We start from the raw sequence: 22,370 nt of genomic DNA on the forward strand, positions 1-22,370 counted from the left end.
ACAAATTGACAGCGGACCCTAAACCCTGGCCTGGTGGTTGGGTTGGGTTTAAGGCCTTTTTGGGTGTGATATCACGAGTCTGCCATCCGCATGACGTTGCTAAAATGGGCCAAATTCTGGTGTAACTGTGCAATCTGTTAGAGCGTTGTGGCAGGTCAAAACATTGCTTCATTGGACCAGCAGTCCAGTCCAGTCCAATCATTTTCTTTTTTTGTTTTTGTTGGAAAATATTTTCTAATACTAGTTTGCATTCTTCCAAAGAGTGCATGTAATATTTTGTTGACTCGAAGAACAAAAGAATGCATGTAATAAATATTTTAGGAGCGGATTATGTTTTCTTCTTTATTTTTTTCTTTATAAATTCAAATATTTATAATTTAATTGGATTTAATCTTGATTTCTTGCATTGGCGAAAGACGGTGGATCCCTCCCTTCCTGTGTTACAATCAATGAAGAAAATAATATAAAAAGATAAAAATTAAAACCAAAAGTTGTGCGTTTTGCCTAAGAAACCCGCTGCTTTCAAAAACCGTTCGTTTATTTCATAAACGCATCAAAAAATTAACCCTCTTATCCTTATCGCGTTTTTAGTTTCACAGTGTCTTGTCTTGTACTAGTGTTTTCTTTTTGCCGGTGAAGTCTTCTACTACAGCATCGGGTGTTCTGTTTGGAATTAGTATTCATCATCAGTTGTTTTTTTGCTACACCATATATCTAATTTGACGGCCGACATTTCAAGGCAGAGACAGCTCCCGATCATCAAGAACCTCTTTGATTCTTTTCAGGTATGTTGTTTCCGAAAATTCTCTGCCTTTGATCAATGCAACATTTCGATTGCTGAGCGAACGATTCAAACAATAATTTTATGTTCCACCCTATTTCAAGATTTAGTTTCTTGGGGTGACTGGAGTTTTCTTTTCATTTTCTGCTCAACCCAAGTGCAGAACAATTTCTAGTTCTTTTTAAATAAATAAATTTTAGGTATGTATTGGTGAATCTTATAATTAAGTCAATGTAATCAGTTTTGCACTGTCGGACTGTTTATATCTTGGTCTCGGTGGTTGTGCATAGTAAAGCTCTAAGCTTCCAAAGCAATATTATATCATATATAAGCTGTTACCAACTTGATACTGAGTGAGTATTTAACTAGTTCAATGACAATGTGAAGAAGCTTGGAAGATTAAGTTCATCGTCATTTCCGTCTATCTTCTTTGTTTCATTGGTAGTGATAAAAAAAAAAAATGGGTCTTGCTCTGGTTCTGAAGTTTCTTTTGATATAACACAGTGATAGGGGTGTGTTTATCGAATAAATGGTTGTGTGTCAGTCGGATCAAGACCAATCGAGGGCCAAATGGACAACGTTTTGCACCAAAATATTTGCAGATTTGCTGGTTGAGCAAATACGGAAAGGAAATAGGAGTAGCGGTGCTTTTTCAAAGTTGGCTTGGAAGATTATCCGAGATGAATTCAATAGGCAGACTGGTCTCAAGTTTGATAAACAACAATTGAAGAACCATCTCGATGTTCTGAGGAAGAGATACAATTCTGTGAAGGCAATTCTTGATCACCCTGGCTTTACTTGGGATGCTTCTCAGTCTATGCTCCTAGCTCAGGATGATGTATGGCAAAAGTACATTGAGGTAGATTTTCTTCCCCCTTATAACTTCAATGTTTCATAAATACTATAAGGCTTGTAATGCCATCATATGAATATATATGCATAGGCACATCCTGAGGCTGACACTGTCAGAAAGAGGGGCTGTGATATATATGAACAGCTATGCATTATCTTCTCATCAGACTCCGGAACCAATGTAAATCATGCCTTTATCGTTTTAGGAACAGCCGTGCATCAGGTACTTCTGTTCGTTTTCATGGGTTTTCTATGTCAACATCATACATCATTTCCTTCCTCCTGTCTCAGTAGAAGTAAATACTCCCCTCATTTTAGATAGATGAAGACCCGCCCAGGGCCAAGTGGACTGTGCCTCTTGAGAAGATATTTGTAGATTTGATGCTTCAGCAGGTTTTTCAAGAGAATAGGTCGAACAATGCTTTTAGCAACAAAGCTTGGAAGTATATACACCATGAATTTAATAGACAAACAAAGTTAAATTATGATAAGCAGCAGTTGAAAAATCATCATGGTGTTTTGAGAAAGTGGTACCACAGTGTAAGGTCACTTCTTAATCAGGATGACTTTAGTTGGGACAAGTCTCGATGCATGGTAATTGCTGAGAATGATGTGTGGGCAAAATGCATCGAGGTTAGTTTCACTCTACATGAATCATACTTACATGAATTGCCTCTTCATTTTCCATAGTATGTTTCTCATCTAGTTGGATTTACAGAAGCATCCTGAAGTTGAGGCAATAAGAGTCAAAGGATGTCCGCATTATGAACAGTTAGACAGGATATTTTCAGAGTCAGGCAGTTCTGGAAATTATGCTTTCCCTGAATCACAGACGGCTGCTTCAAAGGTACTTGTTCTGTTCATTTCATTCTTAATCGTTGATGCAATGAAATTATTCACCAGATCTTTTAACTTGCACGGGTTTTGTTTCTTGGAATATATTGTAGATGGATAGTCCGCCTAGTGAAGATCAATTCAAGCAAGATCAATCAAGAGCAAAGTGGTCAGCGCCACTGGATAAGATACTTTTAGACTTGTTGATTGAGCAAACTGGGCAAAATAAAATGTCCAACAAGAAAGCATGGAAACATATACGGGAAGAATTCAATTACAAAACAGGTTTGCAGTTTGATGGTGAACAGTTGAGGAATCACCAAAATGTTCTTAAAAGGTTGTACAACAACATAAAGTCGGTTCTTGATCATAGTGGCTTTAGTTGGGATAATTCTCGAAATATGGTAATGGCTGATGATGAATTGTGGGAAAAGTACACCACGGTATGCCCTCTGCATATCTCATCTCAAGTTAATTTCCATTACATTGTCATTGCAATGACGAACATTGCTTGCGTTATTCTACTTGCAGGCACATCCTGAGGCTGAAACAATTAGAAATAAGGAGTGCCCAATTTTCAAACAGTTATGCGCATTATTTTCAGAGTCAAAAGCTGAAGAGACATACATTCTCTCAAGTCATGATGTGAAGCTGAATCAACAAACAGTCAATGTGGTGGGCACTCCAGAAACTGCTAGTGTTTCTGCTGAACCTGAACCTGCAGTCGATGAGGCATCATCGCGACTATCTGAAGAAGTGAATATGTCTAGTGGAAGAAATAAGCGGCGGATTAAGACACAAACACTCAGCTCAAGTCGTCAGAGGAGAGTGTGTAGGGAAACTAGTAACACAAACGTGGATGCTGTTTCCCAACATGGGGAGGTTCCCTCAACAAACAAGAGAGCAGCAGGAGCAGCCGCTGTAGCGCATAGTGGTGATCGATTCTCAATATCCAGTTGCATTGAAGTATTGAATGAGATGGCAGGGGTTGATGAAGAGCTTTATCTGGCTGCTTCAGATTTGTTCCAGGACCCTGACCGGAGGGAAACATTTATATGCATCAAAAGTGAGATCAAACTGGCATGGCTTAAGGCCAAATGTAAACATCTTTTGTAGTTGTAGATTATCAATCATAATCAATGATACTTTGATAGTTATATGTTGCAGCAATGCTTGTGTTATTCAGTTTGCATATCCTCGACAGTGTTGTAAGCTACCGCATATAATAAATATTTTAATTAAAAAGAAAAAACTGTCAGTAAATTTGTATCACATCACATCTCTGCGAAAAAGGAAAATTGGAAATATCAAATATTCATTGCCAGAACGCACCGTTTAGCGCACTGCGTCTCTTAGAGTAACTGATGCACGAGCGCGAACCGAACCAATCACGTCCTGCCGTGTCCTCCGTCTCAATACACCTTGAACGTTGACCAGAAGCCCCTCCCACATTTTTCTCCTATAGAACCAAAAAAAAAAAAGAAAAAAAAGAAAAGAAAAGAAAGAGACTGGGAAGCAGAGGCTACTCTTTCAGGCAATTTCACAGCGATATCCCGGAGACAGGTAACCTCTTTCTTCCACTATTGGTTTCGTCGTCATTGTTTATTACATAATCTTCCTCTACAGTCTCCGCCCCATTTTGTATTCTGATTTTTCTCTCGGAACGTAGGATTCTGATACTGAATTCTTCAATTTGTTTAGCGTTTTGTATATAACATGCATAATATGTATAATCTGATTGTCTGGGAAAAACTTGTCTTTTGATATTAATAATTGGGATGTTTTATTCTTGGGGCATTGTTATTATTGTTTTTAGGGTTTTAATCTGCCTACATTCTGGTTGAATCAAGGGAGTTTTACCCAATTTCAAATGAAGAGAAAGAAAAGGTTTTAGTTTTCAATCAAGGCATGTAAGTTCACTCATTTCAATGCTGATTGGGAAATTTCTATGATACAATAATAAATTTATGATCTCTAGAGTCTGTATTTTCTAGGGTTTAGGATGATCATAGCATACTAATAAGTGGAATGTTATTAATTTCAGATGCACTTTTTGTAGCTGTAGATGGACAATGAAGGCAGTCATCAACCCAAGCAAGAACGTTCAAGGACTAGGTGGACAGCTTCCCTTGATAAGACATTCGCAGACTTGGTTGTTAAGCAGATTCAATTGGGAAACAGACCCAACAATGTCTTCGACAAGAAAACATGGAACATTATTCGTGACGAGTTTAACAGGCAAACAGATCTCAACTTCAACAACAATCAATTGAGGAAGCACTTGGATGTTCTAAGAACGCGCTTCTACGGTCTCAAGTCAGCTTATGATCAAACTAATGACTTCACTCTGGATGATTCTTGTTGTATCGAGTTTGCTCACCTGTGGGAAGACCTTGGGGTACAGCCTAGGCCTGAAACAATTAAAGTCAAGGACTGTCCCATATATGATCAGCTCTGCACAATATTCGCAGACTCAACCGCTGATGGGAAGTATGCCCAATCTAGTCACTATGAGGGGTTGGACAAGTCCGCCAGAATAGACAATGCAGGTTTGAGTTCCTATCCTGACAGTGAAGCCCCTCCTCATCCTGAAATCCCACCATCCTCAAAGCCTGTGCAAGGAAATGCATTATCAGCAGAAAAGGTGGCCAAGGTTATAGCAGAGAGAAAAAGGAAACGTCCATCTGAAACACACTCTTCTGAGGATCAAAGAAGCAGAAGGGATCAAGAAATATGTGATACCATGGCACAAGCCATGCGAGAGATGATTGCTGCCTCAAAGTTGAGGAGGGCCACAGCAATGCCTAGTGACAAATTTTCGATAACAAATTGTATTAGAGCACTGGATGAGATTGAAGGCATTGGCGAACAGCTCTACTTTCGGGCACTGGACCTGTTTGAGGACCCTAATTTAAGGGAGACCTTCCTCTCTTTAAAAGGCAATCAAATACGGTTGACTTGGTTGCAAGCCAAGTGCAGTAAAACTACCTATGGTTAGAGGTTAGGAGATGAACTTTTTGGCTAAAGGATAGAGGTTAGAGGTTAGAGGTTAGGGGTTAGGGTGTGAACTCATTGCCCATGTTCATAATATGACTTTTCCTTTTAGTGAAAACTTATAAAAAGGGCACCTCGTCTTCAATGACATAGCTAGGTTTTTATTATGATTTCAGGATTGTTGGAAATTTGTTCATCCCTTGGAATTGCAAGCAGCAGAATTGGGCATATATTTAACAATAAGGAATGAGTTTGTCTTCAAAAAGACCTCCTCGGACCGCAAGTTTTGGGACTATAACCATTTGGGTACGGCCCTAAGTTAAAGAAAAAGTCCCATATTTTCATATACCAAGTAGTTGAACTTGAGGCTCAACCATATCAACGAATTGAAAGAAGCATTCGCATGAGCTTGTACACCACATAAAATCTGGTTTGGTTTTACCATTAATGGGTTCCAAATTAGCATGTCTCATTTTTTTCTCTTAAAGTATACGAAGAATGAGGATCAATATCATGACAACTATATTTGGCTCAAAATTCAAGATAAGTGAAATTAATATGGCACATGAAATGTGTATTACAGCAACTTGACTAAACTCATTACAAAACTAATCGGATTGTGCAGCATGACTTGGAAGCTGGTAACGGAACCAAAGACAGACGGCCCTCCTCTTCTGTCTCTGCCACAAACAGTACACGCAGTACTGTCGAAAGATAGATAAGGTAAAGTCCATTTAGTTCTTGAATAAGCATTTTAGAACCGGAAAGGGCAAACGAATGGACAAATCATAAATCCAAAACACTAACTTGCAAGTACAAATGCACCTTCCAAAGACACAATCATACAGTGCCACGATCGTTCCCTTCCACATTCTGTTTTTTAAGTCTGTAAAAATCCAGCATTTCTTCCTCCACCGGATGGGTCTTGCCTACTATGACCAGACAATGAAGAGGTGCTCCAAAATCAACCGACTGCAGTTCCTTCATTGTACCAGAAACTATCTTCTGATCCTCACTTCCCAGCCGAGCAAGCCCAACACACATGGTGTTTTCATCATATGCTGCAAGATAATGCAAAAATAAAAACTACAGCAACTGGAAGTTGTCTTAAGTTGTGTACAAGCCAGACAATAGATAACATTTATGTTAGAAAAATTTGGGACCCTTACCAGATTCTCCTCGATTGTCCTCAACCTCCAAAAGCTGCTCAATTGCAGTGTTTATTGACATATATCTAGGTGGTTCATACTGCTTCCTTCCTCTGAAAGATTCAAGGGGAGCAGAAAAATGTAAATAAGCTTATGCAACAGCAGAAGGAAAACACATAAAATTAAGACACAGTAAATCCTTCCAAGCTAAAATCAAAGAGAAGGCAGTCAATCATTTGAACACGGACCTGCACAATGATTCCAGAGTAGGTTCCTTCACTCGTATATCTACAGTGAAAAATAATTTGTGATGAAAGTTTCTAGCAAGATAAGCATTGATCGTGTCACACTTTAAATGAGGAAGTATGAAGAACCCAACCTAACAAGCAGAGAGTATGCAGTCCAAGCCCACGATTTTTTTGAATCTTCTCGTAAAAGCTATCAGGTCTCCAAGTTTCAGTAAAGAACGGAATTGAAACTGTCTCTCCATAGTGGTAGAGTTGTAAGCCACAGATTCCAACTGCATTCATCACTGATGCATTATGTACCACTTTGACATCAATCCCCAACTTCTTGGCTCGAACAACAAGATCAGTGTGAGTTGTAGCTCTGTGTTCCACATCAAATTATGCAAGAAAAGAGTGCAGTAATTAGCGTACAAAGTTATTCCTTATTGCTTTGGGATTGTGTATTCAGAAAAACTTGATTGATCAAATAACTCGCCCATCATTTCAATCATAAGTCCAATATTCTACTTCTTCAAGTGATCAAATAACTCAATTAAAATATAAAGTTGTTGGGAACCAAATTATAATTACTTCTCAAAAACAATTCTTTGGAAAGAAATATATAACATAATAAGATGCCATTCAAAAGATAACCAAATTGAAAAGCCAAAACAAGGAGAATGCTCCACTTGTACACGTAGGAAGGAAAGAGGACATACCCGAAAGGATCTCCAACTACAAGGAAAGCCACGTCAGAAGCAGCAGCTGCACTTAGAATTTGGTCGGCCTTCTCCTCCACCGTTTCTCTATCTGCAAGTGTGACCGGTTTTCCATACAAGTTTTCCTGTCCATTGAAATTTCTTCAGAAATCGAAGACGTTTTGCAAACAAATAGAGCAAGAGAGAGGGAGTGCGGGCAAAAAGTGATACCAAAGTGGAAAGGCCGTCGGAAGAGAGACCAAAAGAGAGGAGGGATGTGTAGGCTTCTATGAAAATCTGGTCACATTTCTTCACTGCTTCTAAGCCTCTCAAAGTGATGTCTTTCTCGTCCCCCAATCCCAATCCCACGATGTACAACATCCCTCTCTTCCCAAAACCCTCGCCTTGCAAAAACCCTAGTTGGAAAGCCAGGTACCACCACCCACACCAACGTTTCAAACTCTCACTACTACTCAGAGGCGGCTAGAGGAAGACGAGTTAGCTGTCCAACACAATACGCATGGGCTGGGCTGTCCAAGTTCGGGCCACGCCAACAAAATTTATTTAAACGTGGACGAGTTGGCTGAAGCCCAACTTATTTTTTTTGTTTATTATTGTTGTATTTCTTTTAGTTAAATAGCAAGTCAAAGTGGGATGGCAATTTTCCCCACTGGTTAGGGTCTTCGTGAGATTTCGATCTTAATGGGAAATCGGCTATGGAGATGGGTTTGGGAAAATTTTCGTGTATGATGTTAGGGGCGAGGCAGGGATGGTATTGTAATCTCCAACTCAAACACACCATGTTAGAATATATATTATTATTTTTTAAATATAAATATATTGTTAATTGACTTCTAGTCGTCTACTACGGCTCCTCCAAAATTTTATATTAAACATATTATATTATATATTCAATTAAATAATATATATATATGTCTAAAACAAAATTTACCCTAAATATGCTCTTAACTTTTTTTTTTCTCATTCAAAAATCATTTTTTGCAAGGAGATGGAACGAGGAACCTGTTCCCTATTAAAGACAAGGATGGAAACCCCCAATTTGAATATTATGCATATAAAAGCGAGAATGGGGGAGAAAACTAATAACATGTTTACGTATCAGTAACGGGTTTAGGAAAAAAGGGACTGATTTCAATTCCTGACTTCCCTCGCATTTAGTTGCAATCATGAATGAAAAAAATGTGTGGGTCCCACTTCAAAATCCATAATCACATTCCCTCAAAACTAGAAATCATATTAACTAGGAAATGGTAGTTGATCTGATTCCCATTCATTTTTTCCCTTACTACCTTCCCAATCATGGATAAAAACTCACGTCACTTTAATATTATCAAGATTATGCGTAGGTTATTATTATTTGATTTCGTTCAAATATTATTTGAAATTGGTTAGTTTAGCACCACAATCTAGAGGAACATGGACATAAAACAAAAACTATTGACACTTGTTAGTTTAGCACCAGCTTTGGCTGATTGATGTAAATTAAGCAGAGCATAACAAAACTAGTTAAATCTTATTCAGAAATAAAACAAAAAGGAAGAGAATCAATCATGCGTGGATCAGATGAAGGTATGAAAGCAATTGGACACATCAATGTAGAAAAGGTGAGTAGAGAAAATAACCAAAAACACTCGAGATTTCTTCTCAATATATATAATTCCTCTTTTAAGTTAAGCATCCCTCAACTTGGAAGAGAATCCAATATCCCAGTTCTTCTTCTTCGCAGACTTCAGTCATCGTCTTTGAATTCTCTGTTCAAAACAGAACACAAGAACACAAAACATAAGTTAGTTGCCATTTTTTAAGAATCATATGCGCAACAAAAACTAAAAACAAAAATTGCACATGAAATGATCCCATAATAATAATATTATTAATACCTGCGATCAAGGTAGCGAGGTTGAATCCCAGAACCTTGGCATGTGGTGCAAGTAAACGAACCCACCCCGTCACAATTAATGCAGTTAGACACTTCTTTCTCATCCCCACCAAGCTCCACTACGATTGTGCCAGTTCCCGTACAAAACCTGCATTTTTCTGAGACAGAGAGGACCAAAACTACAACTTGTTTACAAACAAACTCACCGTTCATTTCTATTTTCACAACATTTGATAAATAAAAAACACAGATACTACAAGGAAGGTAAAATGGTTTACTACTTGCATATATATATATATATATATATATATAACTCTATATAATTAAACAAAAATTATAGAACAAAAAAAGCAGTTTCTTTATTACTTACGTGCGCCAGTTCCACTGCAAGGGAAGCATGGCTGAGTGTTGTCTCGCTTTGCCTGCAATTAACATTAACCTTAATTAGAAGCTGCAACTAGTATCGATTAAGTATTATTAACACACCATTTTACTACAAACTTCATTAATTAATTATAATTTGATACATAGAGCAGAGGGGAAATTGCAATTACTCACAGCACTGTCAATTTGGGTTTCATAGAAAACCGGAATGCCAATCCCAACTGCAACACTCACCAACCCAACTGAGATTGCCACAACCTGAGATTCATGCTAATTTCAAATTCCATAGAAAACTCTTCCAGAATTTAAAAGAAATGTGTTCAAAATTGGAAAAGTAGTAGAAACATGATTTCGAAAAGAAAAGAGTGGAGGAAAGAACCGTGTTTTGATCAAGATCCAGAGCTCTAATGCATGGATAGGACCTGGGCGACCGTTGATTTCCTGCAAATTTGTGGGATATACATAAAGAAGAAGGAGACGTGGAGAGCTTGAGGGGGCAGCAGAGGAAGGGAGAGTGAAGGCGGGGAATTGAGGGCGCTAGTGACATTTCCAGGTCAATTTTCTGGTATACGAACTACAAACAAATTAGTAAGAAGTCCACGAGAAATATTGCAGCATTTTACTTGAAACTCAAAACTGAACAAACAGAGAAACACAACGCAATGGTATGATGGTAGAAACGAAACCAAAGACCAAGCGCTGGTGGATTTGGATATGTGGGGTTCACAGTTGGCTTTCATATCAAGTATCAACCACCAGACAGCCGAGTGGAGAGCTTTATCTATCACAAGTTCACAACAAGCTCAGTGTTTTCCTCTACGTGGCTCCATCCTCGGCTATGAAAATGCGTTCTTTGGAATTTAGATGGGTTAAGGAAGCCCAATAGTCTGGCCCATCTCAATCTTGATGGGCATATAACCAGCAAACGTATGGGCTTTCAACATTGTGAACAATACATACCACGTCAAAAGTTCAAGAAAAATGCCACCTCGTTGCCCTTGGTTAGACGTTCGTTATATATATCAGAAATGACAATGGCTGAAATCTACCTGGAAAATCAGACCTGAGAAGACACAGCCAACAATAAGAGTATGTCACTTTCAGTTAGGTGTATCTTAAACTACGCTTACGACCCAAGTTTACATACATCAATCAACACCAACCGGATTCACCTTTCTACTCGACTCCAACTCTGATATCAGATGCGACTTCATCACGTTATTTCTGAGAATTGTTAAATCAGAACCCTTTATCTGCTGAACCGCGTTTTGAAAGAACAAATTAAACAAATGGAATAGAAACTAGAAGGCCACAAATTTACATCAGTCTACTACAACCATTCAAGAACCATCCCTTGGTCCCACCTACTGTTTATAAGCTGGCTTCCCAAGCTAAAAATTTGAAAAAGGAGCTGCTTCAGCGGCCTGCAGAACGAGCTTTCCTCAACCTTGCACGTGTAACCCGAATGCTTTCCTCCATGACTGTCTCTTTTGGGGGAGGGTTTGTATCTTCAGTCGATGAAGAGGATGCCACTGCTTCAGTCTGCATTGGTTCAACCTCCTCAGCTGGGACAGATTGGCTAGTGGATTCAGATGCAGCTGCTGTCGCTTTTTGAGTATTTGAAACTGCTGCTTGGGGGGCGGCTTTAGGCTTTGTTGAAGGAGCTAATGCTTCGGCTATCTCCCTTTGGTCCTTACTTGAAGTAGTACTAGAAGTGGGAGATGGCAGTTCTTCAGGTTGCAATTGTGTTTTAGCAGCTGGTTGTTGATTTGGAGATGGAGGGGGTTGGCGAGCAGCAGGGGGTTGACGAGCCCTAACACCTTGTTGTGGCTGCAATGTTGAGAGTAACAACTTCGTCAGCAGAGGCAGTTGAATAATATATAATGCAGTACAGCCGATATAGTAACGATAACCAATAAATATCATGCAATGAAGGTGCCCAATGCAGGGTATTAAAGAGATGCAATATACCATCAATAACTCATGAAACAACACAGCATGGACTAGTCAAAACTTGAAGGAAAACGCAATTATCTAAGGTAGGATTACTCTGAATCCAGTACCACTCTAACCAAGGCAGGAACAGTCCACTGTAATTACATGGAAGAAATATATAAACGATATCCCCAAGTTCAAACCAAAATAGCTTTTAGGAAAAGAGCAACATAAAAGTTGGAAAGACATTCGTAAAATAGCTATTGAAAAGGGACAGCATATAAATACAGAATTAAGCAATTCTATTCAACACTGCCTTTATAATTCAAGGTGCACTAAAAATGAATAGCCTGGATGAAACAAAAACAATAATTTTATAATAACTTGTTCCAATTGATTGGATGCCCAGAACGGTCATGTTGCATTTCAATAGTAACAGGAGTTAACGGTAAAATTGAACATACCAAGTCGGAATCATGTCATCATACCTGAGCAGGGCGAGGCCTTGGTGTCGACTGTGCAGCAACATACTGCAAAATATCAAATATTCTCGTCTGACCATAGCTTGCAGCTCTTTGCCAATACACAACTGCAATGTCACCCGCCCTGGTTCTTAATTCCAGCAAGTTCCTATCAATTTCATTCTCATGCTTTGCAAGATATGGTCTAAAGAAGGAATCATACACATAGGTCGTTCCCTGCAACACATAGACAGTTGTGAGTATGAGAAAAGGAGTACTAATAATAATAAGGGAGACAAGCAATTAAATAAGCTGATAGCCCCTTATAGAATCCTATACCTTTGTTTTAGGAAACCACAGATATATAATGAAGAGCAACTTAGCTTCACTATACATTGGAACCCTTCAATAAAAAGAAAAGCCAGAATGAGACAAAGAAGTGGCACAACAGAAGCATATTTAAAATCCCTCAATATTCAAATACAAATCCCTACCATGAAACGAAAGCATCGCCAATTCTCTCACATACAGTCAAAACAGCCACCAAGATCCTGAAATTCAGCGGGGAAAAGAGTGTTATCACTAAGAATGATTAGGAAATGTAAAAGACTATTTCAGACACAAAAAGCAATTTATACCAATACTGGCACCAAAAACGAAGTTGTTCAATCTCTGGCTTGTTCTTTTCAACAGTTTTGTAGCACTCGTAAGCTGGATAAGCATAGCCAAGAACCATCCTGACAACGCATTAAAAGGGGAAAGTTAAAATTTGACAATAATCATAAGTCCCTTCAAAAGAAACCAGAAAGTGAGGGTCAATTGATGACATACACAAGTCCTCTGGTAAGAAAGGATCCTATCATCTTGTAGACCTGTCATACACAGAAAATAAAAGCTGGGTCACACAAACAAGTCTGGCAAAATAATAATAAAGGTGTGAAAGTAAAGAAACACAAATAGCTCAATTCAATAAGAAGCAACTGCAAATTTTTCAAAGCCAACATAACTAGCAAACGAAACATCCTTCAAGAACTTTCATAGCAGAGAAAATGAAATTGCTTTTTTTTTTCTTTTTCTTTTTTGTTGTAAAAATTGCCATTAATAAAAATTAAAAGCAAAATGAATTCACAATAGATAAGAACCATAGAAATGGCCCACCTCTTGTTGTTTTCCTAAATCAGAAAGATACTGATACTCAGATACATTTTCGTTTTGGTTTACTGGAATTTAGCAAATACCAGACAGAGATTTACCAAGAATCGGAGGAGAAACGAAGTATTTGGACTGACTATAATTTAAAATCGTTTAATTGTTATCCTCCACAAACAAAATCCCCATTCAAATTCAAGTGAGTACAACAACAGATTTGTACAAAACAACAAGCTCAAGCAGATGATTGCACCGTACGGAAATTAATTTGAAATTTTTTGGAGTCAGCATAGAAATTACCAGCATCCATTACCCCACAAAAATGAAAAATAAAAACCATTTAAATTTCCGAAACAAAAAAACCACAGAATGCAATAATCCGATGCTGAAAAGAGCCGAAACATTACCCAATCTCATGTTTCATGAAATAAAATAATACGCTGTTAAAGAAAATAAATAGTACCAATTAGAGTCTTAGAGAGAGAGAGAGAGAGAGAGAGAGAGAGAGAGTGAGAAACAAATGAGTACCTCTTGACGACTATTTTGAAATTGTTACGGATTGAAAAGAAAATACTATATAATGAGAGTTATTCGACGAAGTTGAAAGAAAACGAATCGGCGAACTGTTCGGGGATCGCCGTCGGACGAAAACGGCGCCGCCGAAAGGCGTCGACGAACCGTAACGATGTCGGCGGCGGAAGAGACTAAGAGAGAGAGAGAGAGAGTAGCAGTGTTTGTGCCGTTTAAATTGCCATTTGTTTGTTGGGTTTGCTCCTTTGGCCTCGGATGAGATTGGATTTGATTCGGTGAGTTTTAATAAACACGCTCTCTCTCTCTCTCTCTCTCTCTAGTCTCTAGAGAGTAAACATTTTGCTTTTGGGTTCCGTATCGGTATCACCGTATCATCACGGAGATTGGTGTTTGCGTGTTGAAGGCCTCGCCATGTACATTAGGGCTTTGATCACCGTTAAAGTTGAAACAAACGGGTCACGTTTTCCTTGGCCTTTAAATCTTGACACCTCAGCTGCCGGGCCCGCATCTCTGCTCTGTGAAAATTCCATTTAAAGCATTTTTGGCTTTACGCCCTTTTCGCCATTTGAAGCCTAAACAACATGTTATAATAATAAGCATTATTTTTCCAACTATCCAGTGGCATTACGTGATTGAGTGGCCGGGCAATTTCACCACGGGGTTAGAAAATGTGTATGTTAGAGAAAATTAGATAAAGTGTTTGATCAAACAGAAAAAAGAAAGAAAATAAAATTAGATAAAGTGGGGTTGAGAGATTCTTGTCGTGTATAAAGTATCCGATGAAATGGATTATGAATAATGATTAACGAGCAAAATATTAAAATAATTAAATTTAGATATAGTGGGGTGGGGTCTACGGAAGTAACGGTAACATATAACATCGCTGGTTTTTTTATAAATAACACCGGACTGGAATGGACCCACCCATTGTCCAGCTCCAGTCTCCTTTTATCTACAGTATTTATTTTGCTATTTCCGTAGTCGCATCCCATTTGTCATTGAAGATGCTTTTCGGTAATTTCACATCTGATATTCAACTTCTCCTCGTATGAAAGAATTGAAGATAATACAACGTTAGAGCATTTTCTTCTTATTATAAAATTAAAACATGTGAATTAGTTTAGGTGTCAATCGCTCAATATTTACCTTGAGATCATAAATTCAAAATTCATCTCACTAATTTATATAATATATATATATATATATAAACAAAAAACACAACCAAACAAAAAAACAGAAAAAACAAAACAAAAACAGTCTGACTCTGTATGAGTACTGTATGACGGTGGGATTATGGGCTATGTGGTGTGGGCTCAAGACCGGGGTTGAGTTGGTAAGGAGCAAGAGGGCATAATGAGGTGTGTTATAGGGCCCACTGTGACTGAGAATCTGAGATGGAGGGGTTGGTTTGGGCTATATACCTATAGGCTATATGAAATGAGATGAGAAAGGTCATCATCCTTTCCTCCTTTCCTCCTTTCCTCCTTTCCTCCTTTTGGCTGTTCCCTCTAAGAAAGAAGAAGCAAGCTAGCAGAACATCCAACCAATAAATTAAAGTTAAAAAAAGTGTACGATAAATGAGATTCTCCCCGCTCTTTCTTTATTAATGTGGCCACACCACATGAGAAAAGAGAGACTACATTGACACGTTAAGCCCTAATAAAATCAAATAAAACCAAAAGGAGGATAGAAAGATAAGATTATTGTAATTGTAATATTGATCCTTTTGTTTGGTTAGAAGACCTTCTTGTTGTGAACTTGTGAGCAATGAGCATTGATGATAAGCATAGATTATCGTGAGTGTGAGTGCATCCTTACATTACACCCTAACAGACGGATGGATCATGGATATGCAGATATGATAAATAAAGCATGCTGAGTAAATGTGTAAGAAGAGAGGACATCATATTCATATATGGGTCTTGTCTTTCCTCTCTCTCTCTGTGTTTTTGTCAACCACAAGCCTTGGATTGGATAAAGAAAATTTAGATAAAGGCGAGGATGAAGCATGTGGAAGTGGGGAAGGTTCCAAAGCGTTGGATTCTCAAAGTTAATTACTACTGGAGACTTCCCATGCATATGCCTTCATCATATTCAGCTCTTTCCCCTCATCTCCTGTCCTGCTGCATGTGCTTCTTATTATTTCAGTTTGTTCCCCTGTCACTCTCACCCCCACCCATTTTTCACTCACAACTCAGTGCCCTGTTTCAGTCTCAGCTCAAGCATGTCTTGGACTCACTCAACTCAAATTATGATGATGATGAATGCATGTTTTCGTCATGCGTTGGTTATAATTACTAATGATGTTACATTACTATATTCGTATCGTATGTATTCTTCCTTAACCCAAACGTAACGTTTCTCTTTAATTTACTAAATTAAATTACTCTTTTTATAATAAAGTGTAACTGGAATTACTGGTAATTAACTAAATTACTCTTTTTGATAATAAAGAGCAACTGGAATGGAATACTGGTTCTTTACCATTCACATGTCATAATCCTACTCATGTGTGTGTGTGTGTGTTTTTTTTTTTTTATTTTTTATTTGAAGACATTTTCTATTGAGAGGGGTGATAACATACCAAACTCACACACACTATACGGATGCTCCATAACCTTTCATGGGTGATCAATTATTCCAAACCACTAGACTAGTGGGTCATTTGCCTAATTCTATGTATTTAATTTGACTAAACATGGCTAAACTACCTACCTACCTACCAATCCGATCCAATTCAAGTATTCTATGTGTTACTTAATTTTATGGGACTCTTCCCACCAAACCTGATTCTTTCTAATCCATTATATATATAGAGAAGCTCATTGTGAACTTTAAATTTAGCTAAAAAAGTAGTTTAAGAAGTTTATTGTGGATGTTCTAAGTTGCCAATTTAAATTATACCTTATGGTATTTAAATTCCATCATGAATAACAAGTGAGTGTTTGTGTGTAAGTTCACATTGTGCATTGTTAATGGAGTGGAGGAGCTTTGTTCTACATTTGCAGCACAATACAATCTTTTAATTAATGGTGCCAACTGGTGGTTGAATTATAGATAGATAGACAGACTCATTGAATAATGAACCCACTAATATATACACCTCAATTATGGGAGGCACAGCCAAGCCACCCCACCTACTACTTCTAATTACTAAATGCCTTGGTGACAAATGCCAATCATCCACCCACTAATTCTATTATTAATCAACGTAGCAGGAACAAAGAAAAGTCTCTTTTCATTTTAGAGTTTTGTTCTAATATTCTGCTGCTGAACGCCACAAATGCGATAACCGTGTGGTCGAAATTGGGGGGACCGGATATACTAACTAACTAACTAACTACAGTGGTAGGTAGTAGTGTCTGCCATATCTGGGCCGTCAATTCTAAAGCTCCCGTCCACCTACGGGCTTAGATCGACTATTTCTTACAAGTTGCAACCCAACCAAGGACGTTGACACTAGACAGTGCAAGAGACCAAAATACTCCATCTCATTGACTTGATTATAAAGAAGAACGCAATTTTCAGAGACAGCACTAATGCAAAATCCTTGAACTGAAAATGATGTTGCCAATTGAATTAGCAATTTTTTTTCAATGTGTATGGTCACGTCAGGTACGGGGTTTTTACCTCAAAAATTAAGACAGAATCCTTGACCTTTTTTCAAGGCTTGGTTGACAAATAATCTCAACAAAGCAAAACTCAAAACACGGATTTAGAATAGCAGTTATCTGCCTCTCCGCACGTCGCAAGCCCTAAAATTGCCAAATGAGGGTGTTTATCTCTGGTTTGACTGAAACCGGTTATTCGTCTGCCTTCACATGACCCATGTAGGTTGCATAGATTAGATGGTTATAGGCAGCCATCTAAACGGCATCCTCGCCGTACATTGTAACAAATTTCCAGCAGCAACTATGGATTTTACTATAAAAAAGATATGTAAAATAAAAAAGGTCTAGCTACACAATTTCATATCAAAACATGAAAAGAATATAGCACCCTTCATGCCATCTGGAGCAATCAACCACCTGATTCCCATTTACACTACGGTCAATGTCCATTGGCCAATGCTGCACCACTCTTCCCAGAATTGTCTTGAAGGAGAGGTTATTTGCTCTGGGCCCAGTCCTAATTCGCTGAAAGTTGCAGCAAAGAAGGCCGTTAGTTAATTTAATCACATACAGGTTTCTTGATTGTGAAATAGGTAGGTCTCTAAACAAATTGTTATGTAGTTTTTTAAGGAACAACTTCCAGGAACGTCCTTTGTTGCTGTTACACAAATGCTCCATTTCCTTTTTGCATCAAGGAATAATTGTATAAGATTCGGAACAAAACAGAGAAACTCAAATGGAGAAAGGATGTATGCTAACCCCATAGATCTGTCAGGCTGACTTCAGGCTCTGATCTAAACCAATAATCGTCATTGGCCTGCAAACAGAATTAGTATACACAAATCAGTAAGTAAGGTTAATTATGACCAATGACAGAAAAGTAAATACATTAATAAGTAAATTACTGGAAGAAAAAGAATACTAACATTGACGTGTGAAGGAATAATCTTCTGAATCCCACAAGATGCCTCTGAGCCTGGTAAGCTGAGAATTTCAGAACTGTCCTTTTTATTACCCTGATGGTATGAAGAAAGCCCTCCGTCTTCCACTCTGGAATAATCACTACTATTCCAAGAAGATGAACCCACTGATTTAGCTTGCTTAACAGCAATATTCTCACGTTGCCCTTGGTATTTGCTACAATATTGAGAATATAAAGTAAGAAATCGTAATCTGCACATGTGAGAGAGAGAGAGAAGGGGGGGGGGGTTGTTGGTAAGGATGGGTCAGATAGCCTAGCCTATGCATGTATACAGAAAAAATTACCTCAAGAGGTACAAATGTATAGGTCCTATAGTGCTTCTGACAATCATTCTAAACTGCTTTTGGGGAAAACAAGTATCCTCCTGATCAATTAAAAAGCAAGTTAGATATTATGCGATTTACAATACAAAGTCTCAAACCACATCCATCCAATGTACCCACCTCATCATCAGGATCAATAACTTCAATATAACTAGCTTGGGGAGCTTTGACTGCAATAAGTGTTTGATTCTGTAACAACAATGGCAGTAAGAAAACATTGGGATTGATCAATAGTAATAAAGCACAAAGTAATGGAAGTTTCAAATATCTAAAGTCAAAAAATGACCTGGAAGCAACAAAGGCTTAAAATATCTTCCTCCGTCAAAAATAGGAACCTAAACAGTTGATTTTAGCAGATTATAAAGTTAAAAATGGGAAAAGAGAAAGGGAAAAAAACACCAGGACTTAGAATATACTTTTTATTCTTTTCATCTTCCTCCAGGGCCCTCAGAAGCTCTAGCTTTTCCCTGAAAAAATAACCCCTTTATAGCTCAACATACCAGACAGAAAAACATCTCAATGCGTCTAATTCTAAACAACCAACCTTATAGCATCATCAAGCCTGCATTCTTCAGCATATAAACTTTCAACTTCATCCTGAAAGAAAACAAAATGTTCTTCGTGGTTAGAGAGAGTACAAATACTCCAAGTTTGCAACATGATTATAGCAGCAGAGTAGAAAGCCTGACTTTTGCTTGAAACCAGGAATGGCATTACAATATATCACTACTCACGACCAATTTCAATCATCCAAACCTCAGTTAAGATTTCAAATTGCTTGGCCACCCAAACAAATAGTGCATTAAATTTAGGATAAGATAGCAACTCATTTTACAAAATAGTTGGAGGCATTGATAACCTTGAAAACCAACAGATCAGCATCACTATTTGAAAGGATGTAATAAGTCTCGGTAATGTTTCAATAGTCTTTCAAAGTTGGCATACACGACACAAGCACACATGCAATGAGCAAGATGTCGAGTTATGAACAAGATCCAAATGATTAATATTCTACATGCACCTGTATTCTAGAAACTTGATCATCTAGCTCCCCTGGTGTCGACCCCTCATAACACCTGCCATTAAAGTGCTCTGGTCATATCAAATCATACATAAAGTACCAAATAAAGGAAAGTGAAGATTTATATAATTACTTCCAGCGTATATGATTCTTTGAAGTTTTCTCTATCAAATTTATTCCTTCAAGAACGTTCGTAATATCATATATCCTCCGCTTTTGAACCTGCAACAACCAATATGTAATAAATTCAATAGGTTACAGTTCAAACATAACAGCAAGTGCATGCTACAGTCTGACTATGGACTCTGATATCAAAGACATTTGATATACCTCCAACACCTCTGCTGTTTTGTTCAAATCAAGGGTTCTATCCTTGGCCTCCTGAATTAAACTAACAAACTTCTTGGTTAACAAGCCTGCAAATAACATATTACACCCCTTATTAATCTCGATATGCCACATCCATGAATGCCTGTAACAAAGTGAGTGCTCTAAAGTGTGTGCAAAGTTAGATAGAAGGAGAGGGACAACTCCTAATGATTTTTTTTCCTTCCCTTTTTTGATCCTCAATTTACCTAAAGAGCTGTCATAGCGGCAACCAATAGCTGGATTCAGACCATTATGAGAATCCGCAGTTGATCTTTGAGTCCCAGCTTTCGTATGCTTAGGAACCTTTGACTTAGGGTTATGTTTTCTACCCGTGCAGGACTGTGGAATAGATAACGACGGATCATGAAGTACCTTGCTCGGTCCAGCAGCAGCTTCATGCCCACCAATCTGAGCCACATCATCTATTTCCTTCTTTGGTCTCAACTGCAGCAATTATTGCTTATAATAAATATGAGAGATGTGCAAAAAGAAAACATATCAAGCATGCTAAAATCTATAGTGTAATTAATTTCTAGGAATTACACCATTCCTGGGTATCGTAATTTTTATATTTTAAAAAAAAGGAGAGGAAAAAAAATCATGTGGCACAATTCAAATTGTGCTGATGAAACACATTTACAACAGCATAAAACTAATAAAACCGCATTCAGACACCCCAGCAAGTGTAATCAACTCTGATGATCCCAATTGTAAAACAACCTGACTTCTGCCATCATTGTTGGTAGTCTTGAATAATTTAACTAACAGCGAATTAATAAGACAATAAATTAAAGAGAAACAATGCCAACTTTGCGTAACTCTAAAATGTAATTCTCTTGGACTACAACTGACTTTTAATCTCTGTCATTTCTTCTTTTTCTTCTGAATAAGTTGTGAAATTCTATAGTGTATCATCCACGAGCGTGTACGGAAAATTATTACTAAAAAAAATTTAAAATTTTAAAAATCAGTGTAAATTGTAATAAAGACGCAGATTGTGAAGTTAATGTGGGAAGATAGTATGACCATTTGTTAAGAGAAACTATTGCAAAGAAATCACGAATTGACCACTATAAGCAGGATGCGAAGTTAATGCCAAACATACGACTCAATAAATTATAAGGAAACATCAAAGCCACCGGCCAATAAAATCCACAACTAATTATCAACAACAGAGAAGAAAAGAAATCATTAAAGCAGTAAAGCCTCTAAACTTTTGAAATCCTATGAATCAGCAACTGAATGTTAAGAAGAAGATAATGACGATGATGATGGATTGCGGTGATCGTACTTGAAAAAATCAATACCTAACAGGAAATTAATTCCGAAACGAAAATTGAAATCGAAAAAAATACGACGATGAGGAGCAAAAACTCACCGCCAGCTTAGCAAAAGCAGAATGGGCGTCCGCGTGAGAAGCAAAAGCGCTATCGGAGAGGCGGTGATGGCCGGAGTCGATGGAAGGAGCGAAAGCAGGAAATGAGTGGGGAAGAAGATGTTGAGAGGAAAGCAAAGACGGAAGCAGATAGCTCGGATGGTTCTGATGATTCTGAGTCTGCGAATGAGAGTGCAGCAGCTGGAACTCGAATTGAGACGGTCGAAGAAGGCGATTCGGATCCTCCATCTCCATGGGTAAGCGGGAGAGAAGCAGAATTGAAGAATGTGAGAGAAAGAGGTAGGTTTTTGAGTGTTGGAGGGAAAGGGGAAAATCGACTGGAACGGATTTTGAGAGATTATTATATATATATATATATGTACGTGTTTTTAATTACTCTCTAATTTTGTGAGTGTTTGTGTTTTAATGGCATTTCAGAAATGGAGAAGGAAACCAAACACAAATCAAACTCGAAGCGCAAAGCGAGAGCGAGAGAGAGAGTAAGCGCCGTCAGTCAAGTGACGCAACAGCGGGAAACGTATGCGGATGAGTTCGAATCCCCTCGCCCCGCCTTTCGCCTGTCACCGTCACTTCGGTTTTTATTGTAATTATAATTTGCATGGCCTAAAACTCCGGCTCGGCCTTCTTCTTCATCTTGGGCTTGGGCTTCGTAATGGGCCGATGGCCCAACGTTCCAAATTTACCATGCCCGCTCAAACATAGTGCTGGTTTAGCATTGCTTATTTGGGGTGATAAGTGATATTTTTAAATTTTTGGAAAGCCTAGCCAGTTTGG

At 38.1% G+C, this 22,370-nt stretch overlaps 6 protein-coding genes across 17 annotated transcripts; 2 read left to right on the forward strand and 4 right to left on the reverse strand.

Moving 5' to 3' along the window:
• The first annotated feature begins 562 nt into the window (after nucleotides 1-562).
• On the forward strand, nucleotides 563-3,637 carry LOC103321390 (L10-interacting MYB domain-containing protein-like). 2 transcript variants are annotated; one of them, XM_089044818.1, is made up of 7 exons: nucleotides 563-785; nucleotides 1,286-1,640; nucleotides 1,725-1,856; nucleotides 1,952-2,266; nucleotides 2,352-2,480; nucleotides 2,581-2,910; nucleotides 2,999-3,637. In XM_089044818.1, the coding sequence occupies exons 2-7, from the start codon at nucleotides 1,311-1,313 to the stop codon at nucleotides 3,581-3,583; spliced, it is 1,821 nt and encodes a 606-aa protein (XP_088900944.1). In that variant the 5' UTR covers nucleotides 563-785; nucleotides 1,286-1,310; the 3' UTR covers nucleotides 3,584-3,637. The 2 variants fall into 2 exon arrangements, with proteins under 2 accessions (XP_088900944.1, XP_088900945.1); XM_089044819.1 differs by having other exon boundaries at nucleotides 565-785; nucleotides 1,326-1,640.
• A 221-nt stretch (nucleotides 3,638-3,858) lies between these two features.
• On the forward strand, nucleotides 3,859-5,628 carry LOC103321265 (L10-interacting MYB domain-containing protein-like). Of its 8 annotated transcripts, none has more exons than XM_008223061.2 (3): nucleotides 3,859-4,030; nucleotides 4,284-4,377; nucleotides 4,512-5,628. In XM_008223061.2, exon 3 carries the CDS (start codon nucleotides 4,533-4,535, stop codon nucleotides 5,463-5,465), a length of 933 nt encoding a protein of 310 aa, XP_008221283.2. In that variant the 5' UTR covers nucleotides 3,859-4,030; nucleotides 4,284-4,377; nucleotides 4,512-4,532; the 3' UTR covers nucleotides 5,466-5,628. The 8 variants fall into 8 exon arrangements, with proteins under 8 accessions (XP_008221283.2, XP_008221285.2, XP_088900946.1 ...); XM_008223063.2 differs by having other exon boundaries at nucleotides 4,527-5,628; XM_089044820.1 differs by having other exon boundaries at nucleotides 4,284-4,373.
• Nucleotides 5,629-5,986: 358 nt separating this feature from the next.
• Nucleotides 5,987-8,011, reverse strand: LOC103321264 (Tetrapyrrole (Corrin/Porphyrin) Methylase). 3 transcript variants are annotated; one of them, XM_008223058.3, is made up of 7 exons: nucleotides 7,766-8,011; nucleotides 7,556-7,680; nucleotides 6,989-7,218; nucleotides 6,858-6,897; nucleotides 6,631-6,722; nucleotides 6,287-6,522; nucleotides 5,987-6,165 (listed from the first exon to the last, which is right to left on the reverse strand). In XM_008223058.3, exons 1-6 carry the CDS (start codon nucleotides 7,913-7,915, stop codon nucleotides 6,302-6,304), a joined length of 858 nt encoding a protein of 285 aa, XP_008221280.1. In that variant the 5' UTR covers nucleotides 7,916-8,011; the 3' UTR covers nucleotides 5,987-6,165; nucleotides 6,287-6,301. The 3 variants fall into 3 exon arrangements, with proteins under 3 accessions (XP_008221280.1, XP_008221281.1, XP_088900950.1); XM_008223059.3 differs by having other exon boundaries at nucleotides 6,269-6,522; XM_089044824.1 differs by having other exon boundaries at nucleotides 5,987-6,522.
• Nucleotides 8,012-9,049: 1,038 nt separating this feature from the next.
• On the reverse strand, nucleotides 9,050-10,821 carry LQY1 (DnaJ/Hsp40 cysteine-rich domain superfamily protein). Its single transcript, XM_008223056.3, has 5 exons — nucleotides 10,198-10,821; nucleotides 9,993-10,076; nucleotides 9,805-9,856; nucleotides 9,436-9,592; nucleotides 9,050-9,306 (listed from the first exon to the last, which is right to left on the reverse strand). Exons 1-5 carry the CDS (start codon nucleotides 10,363-10,365, stop codon nucleotides 9,285-9,287), a joined length of 483 nt encoding a protein of 160 aa, XP_008221278.2. The 5' UTR covers nucleotides 10,366-10,821; the 3' UTR covers nucleotides 9,050-9,284.
• Nucleotides 10,822-11,084: 263 nt separating this feature from the next.
• Nucleotides 11,085-14,301, reverse strand: HVA22G (HVA22-like protein G). The gene is made up of 7 exons (XM_008223057.3): nucleotides 13,892-14,301; nucleotides 13,046-13,086; nucleotides 12,853-12,951; nucleotides 12,709-12,765; nucleotides 12,554-12,617; nucleotides 12,242-12,451; nucleotides 11,085-11,648 (listed from the first exon to the last, which is right to left on the reverse strand). Exons 2-7 carry the CDS (start codon nucleotides 13,075-13,077, stop codon nucleotides 11,235-11,237), a joined length of 876 nt encoding a protein of 291 aa, XP_008221279.2. The 5' UTR covers nucleotides 13,078-13,086; nucleotides 13,892-14,301; the 3' UTR covers nucleotides 11,085-11,234.
• Nucleotides 14,302-17,793: 3,492 nt separating this feature from the next.
• Nucleotides 17,794-22,267, reverse strand: ATE2F2 (winged-helix DNA-binding transcription factor family protein). Of its 2 annotated transcripts, none has more exons than XM_089045568.1 (13): nucleotides 21,579-22,154; nucleotides 20,407-20,644; nucleotides 20,162-20,247; nucleotides 19,965-20,053; nucleotides 19,832-19,886; nucleotides 19,355-19,407; nucleotides 19,227-19,277; nucleotides 19,097-19,145; nucleotides 18,931-18,999; nucleotides 18,772-18,851; nucleotides 18,432-18,642; nucleotides 18,265-18,322; nucleotides 17,794-18,030 (listed from the first exon to the last, which is right to left on the reverse strand). In XM_089045568.1, the coding sequence occupies exons 1-13, from the start codon at nucleotides 21,828-21,830 to the stop codon at nucleotides 18,023-18,025; spliced, it is 1,299 nt and encodes a 432-aa protein (XP_088901694.1). In that variant the 5' UTR covers nucleotides 21,831-22,154; the 3' UTR covers nucleotides 17,794-18,022. The 2 variants fall into 2 exon arrangements, with proteins under 2 accessions (XP_088901694.1, XP_088901693.1); XM_089045567.1 differs by lacking the exon at nucleotides 17,794-18,030 and adding an exon at nucleotides 18,046-18,186 and having other exon boundaries at nucleotides 21,579-22,267.
• Nucleotides 22,268-22,370: the final 103 nt, after the last annotated feature.

Source organism: Prunus mume, linkage group LG2, assembly GCF_029339155.1.
Source record: "Prunus mume cultivar Tortuosa linkage group LG2, ASM2933915v1, whole genome shotgun sequence".
Taxonomy (NCBI): Eukaryota; Viridiplantae; Streptophyta; class Magnoliopsida; order Rosales; family Rosaceae; genus Prunus; species Prunus mume.

Excerpts from the sequence above, each read along its gene's own strand:
- LOC103321390 (XM_089044818.1), top strand. The coding sequence starts at position 1,311 with ATGGTTGTGTGTCAGTCGGATCAAGACCAATCGAGGGCCAAATGGACA. Across the intron at positions 1,857-1,951 it reads TAGGAACAGCCGTGCATCAG|ATAGATGAAGACCCGCCCAG; the intron begins GTACTTCTGTTC and ends CCCTCATTTTAG. Across the intron at positions 2,267-2,351 it reads TGTGGGCAAAATGCATCGAG|AAGCATCCTGAAGTTGAGGC; the intron begins GTTAGTTTCACT and ends TTGGATTTACAG.
- LOC103321265 (XM_008223061.2), top strand. The coding sequence starts at position 4,533 with ATGGACAATGAAGGCAGTCATCAACCCAAGCAAGAACGTTCAAGGACT.
- LOC103321264 (XM_008223058.3), bottom strand. The coding sequence starts at position 7,915 with ATGTTGTACATCGTGGGATTGGGATTGGGGGACGAGAAAGACATCACT. Across the intron at positions 7,219-7,555 it reads GTAGTTGGAGATCCTTTCGG|AGCTACAACTCACACTGATC; the intron begins GTATGTCCTCTT and ends TGTGGAACACAG. Across the intron at positions 6,523-6,630 it reads GGACAATCGAGGAGAATCTG|CATATGATGAAAACACCATG; the intron begins GTAAGGGTCCCA and ends ATTATCTTGCAG.
- LQY1 (XM_008223056.3), bottom strand. The coding sequence starts at position 10,365 with ATGTCACTAGCGCCCTCAATTCCCCGCCTTCACTCTCCCTTCCTCTGC. Across the intron at positions 9,857-9,992 it reads AAACCCAAATTGACAGTGCT|GCAAAGCGAGACAACACTCA; the intron begins GTGAGTAATTGC and ends TGTTAATTGCAG. Across the intron at positions 9,307-9,435 it reads CCTCGCTACCTTGATCGCAG|AGAATTCAAAGACGATGACT; the intron begins GTATTAATAATA and ends TGTTTTGAACAG.
- HVA22G (XM_008223057.3), bottom strand. The coding sequence starts at position 13,077 with ATGATAGGATCCTTTCTTACCAGAGGACTTGT. Across the intron at positions 12,952-13,045 it reads TTTCTTACCAGAGGACTTGT|GATGGTTCTTGGCTATGCTT; the intron begins GTATGTCATCAA and ends ATGCGTTGTCAG. Across the intron at positions 11,649-12,241 it reads CAAGGCCTCGCCCTGCTCAG|CCACAACAAGGTGTTAGGGC; the intron begins GTATGATGACAT and ends TCAACATTGCAG.
- ATE2F2 (XM_089045567.1), bottom strand. The coding sequence starts at position 21,830 with ATGGAGATGGAGGATCCGAATCGCCTTCTTCGACCGTCTCAATTCGAG. Across the intron at positions 19,000-19,096 it reads TAAGCCTTTGTTGCTTCCAG|AATCAAACACTTATTGCAGT; the intron begins GTCATTTTTTGA and ends TTGTTGTTACAG. Across the intron at positions 18,323-18,431 it reads TTATTCCTTCACACGTCAAT|GCCAATGACGATTATTGGTT; the intron begins GTTAGTATTCTT and ends TTCTGTTTGCAG.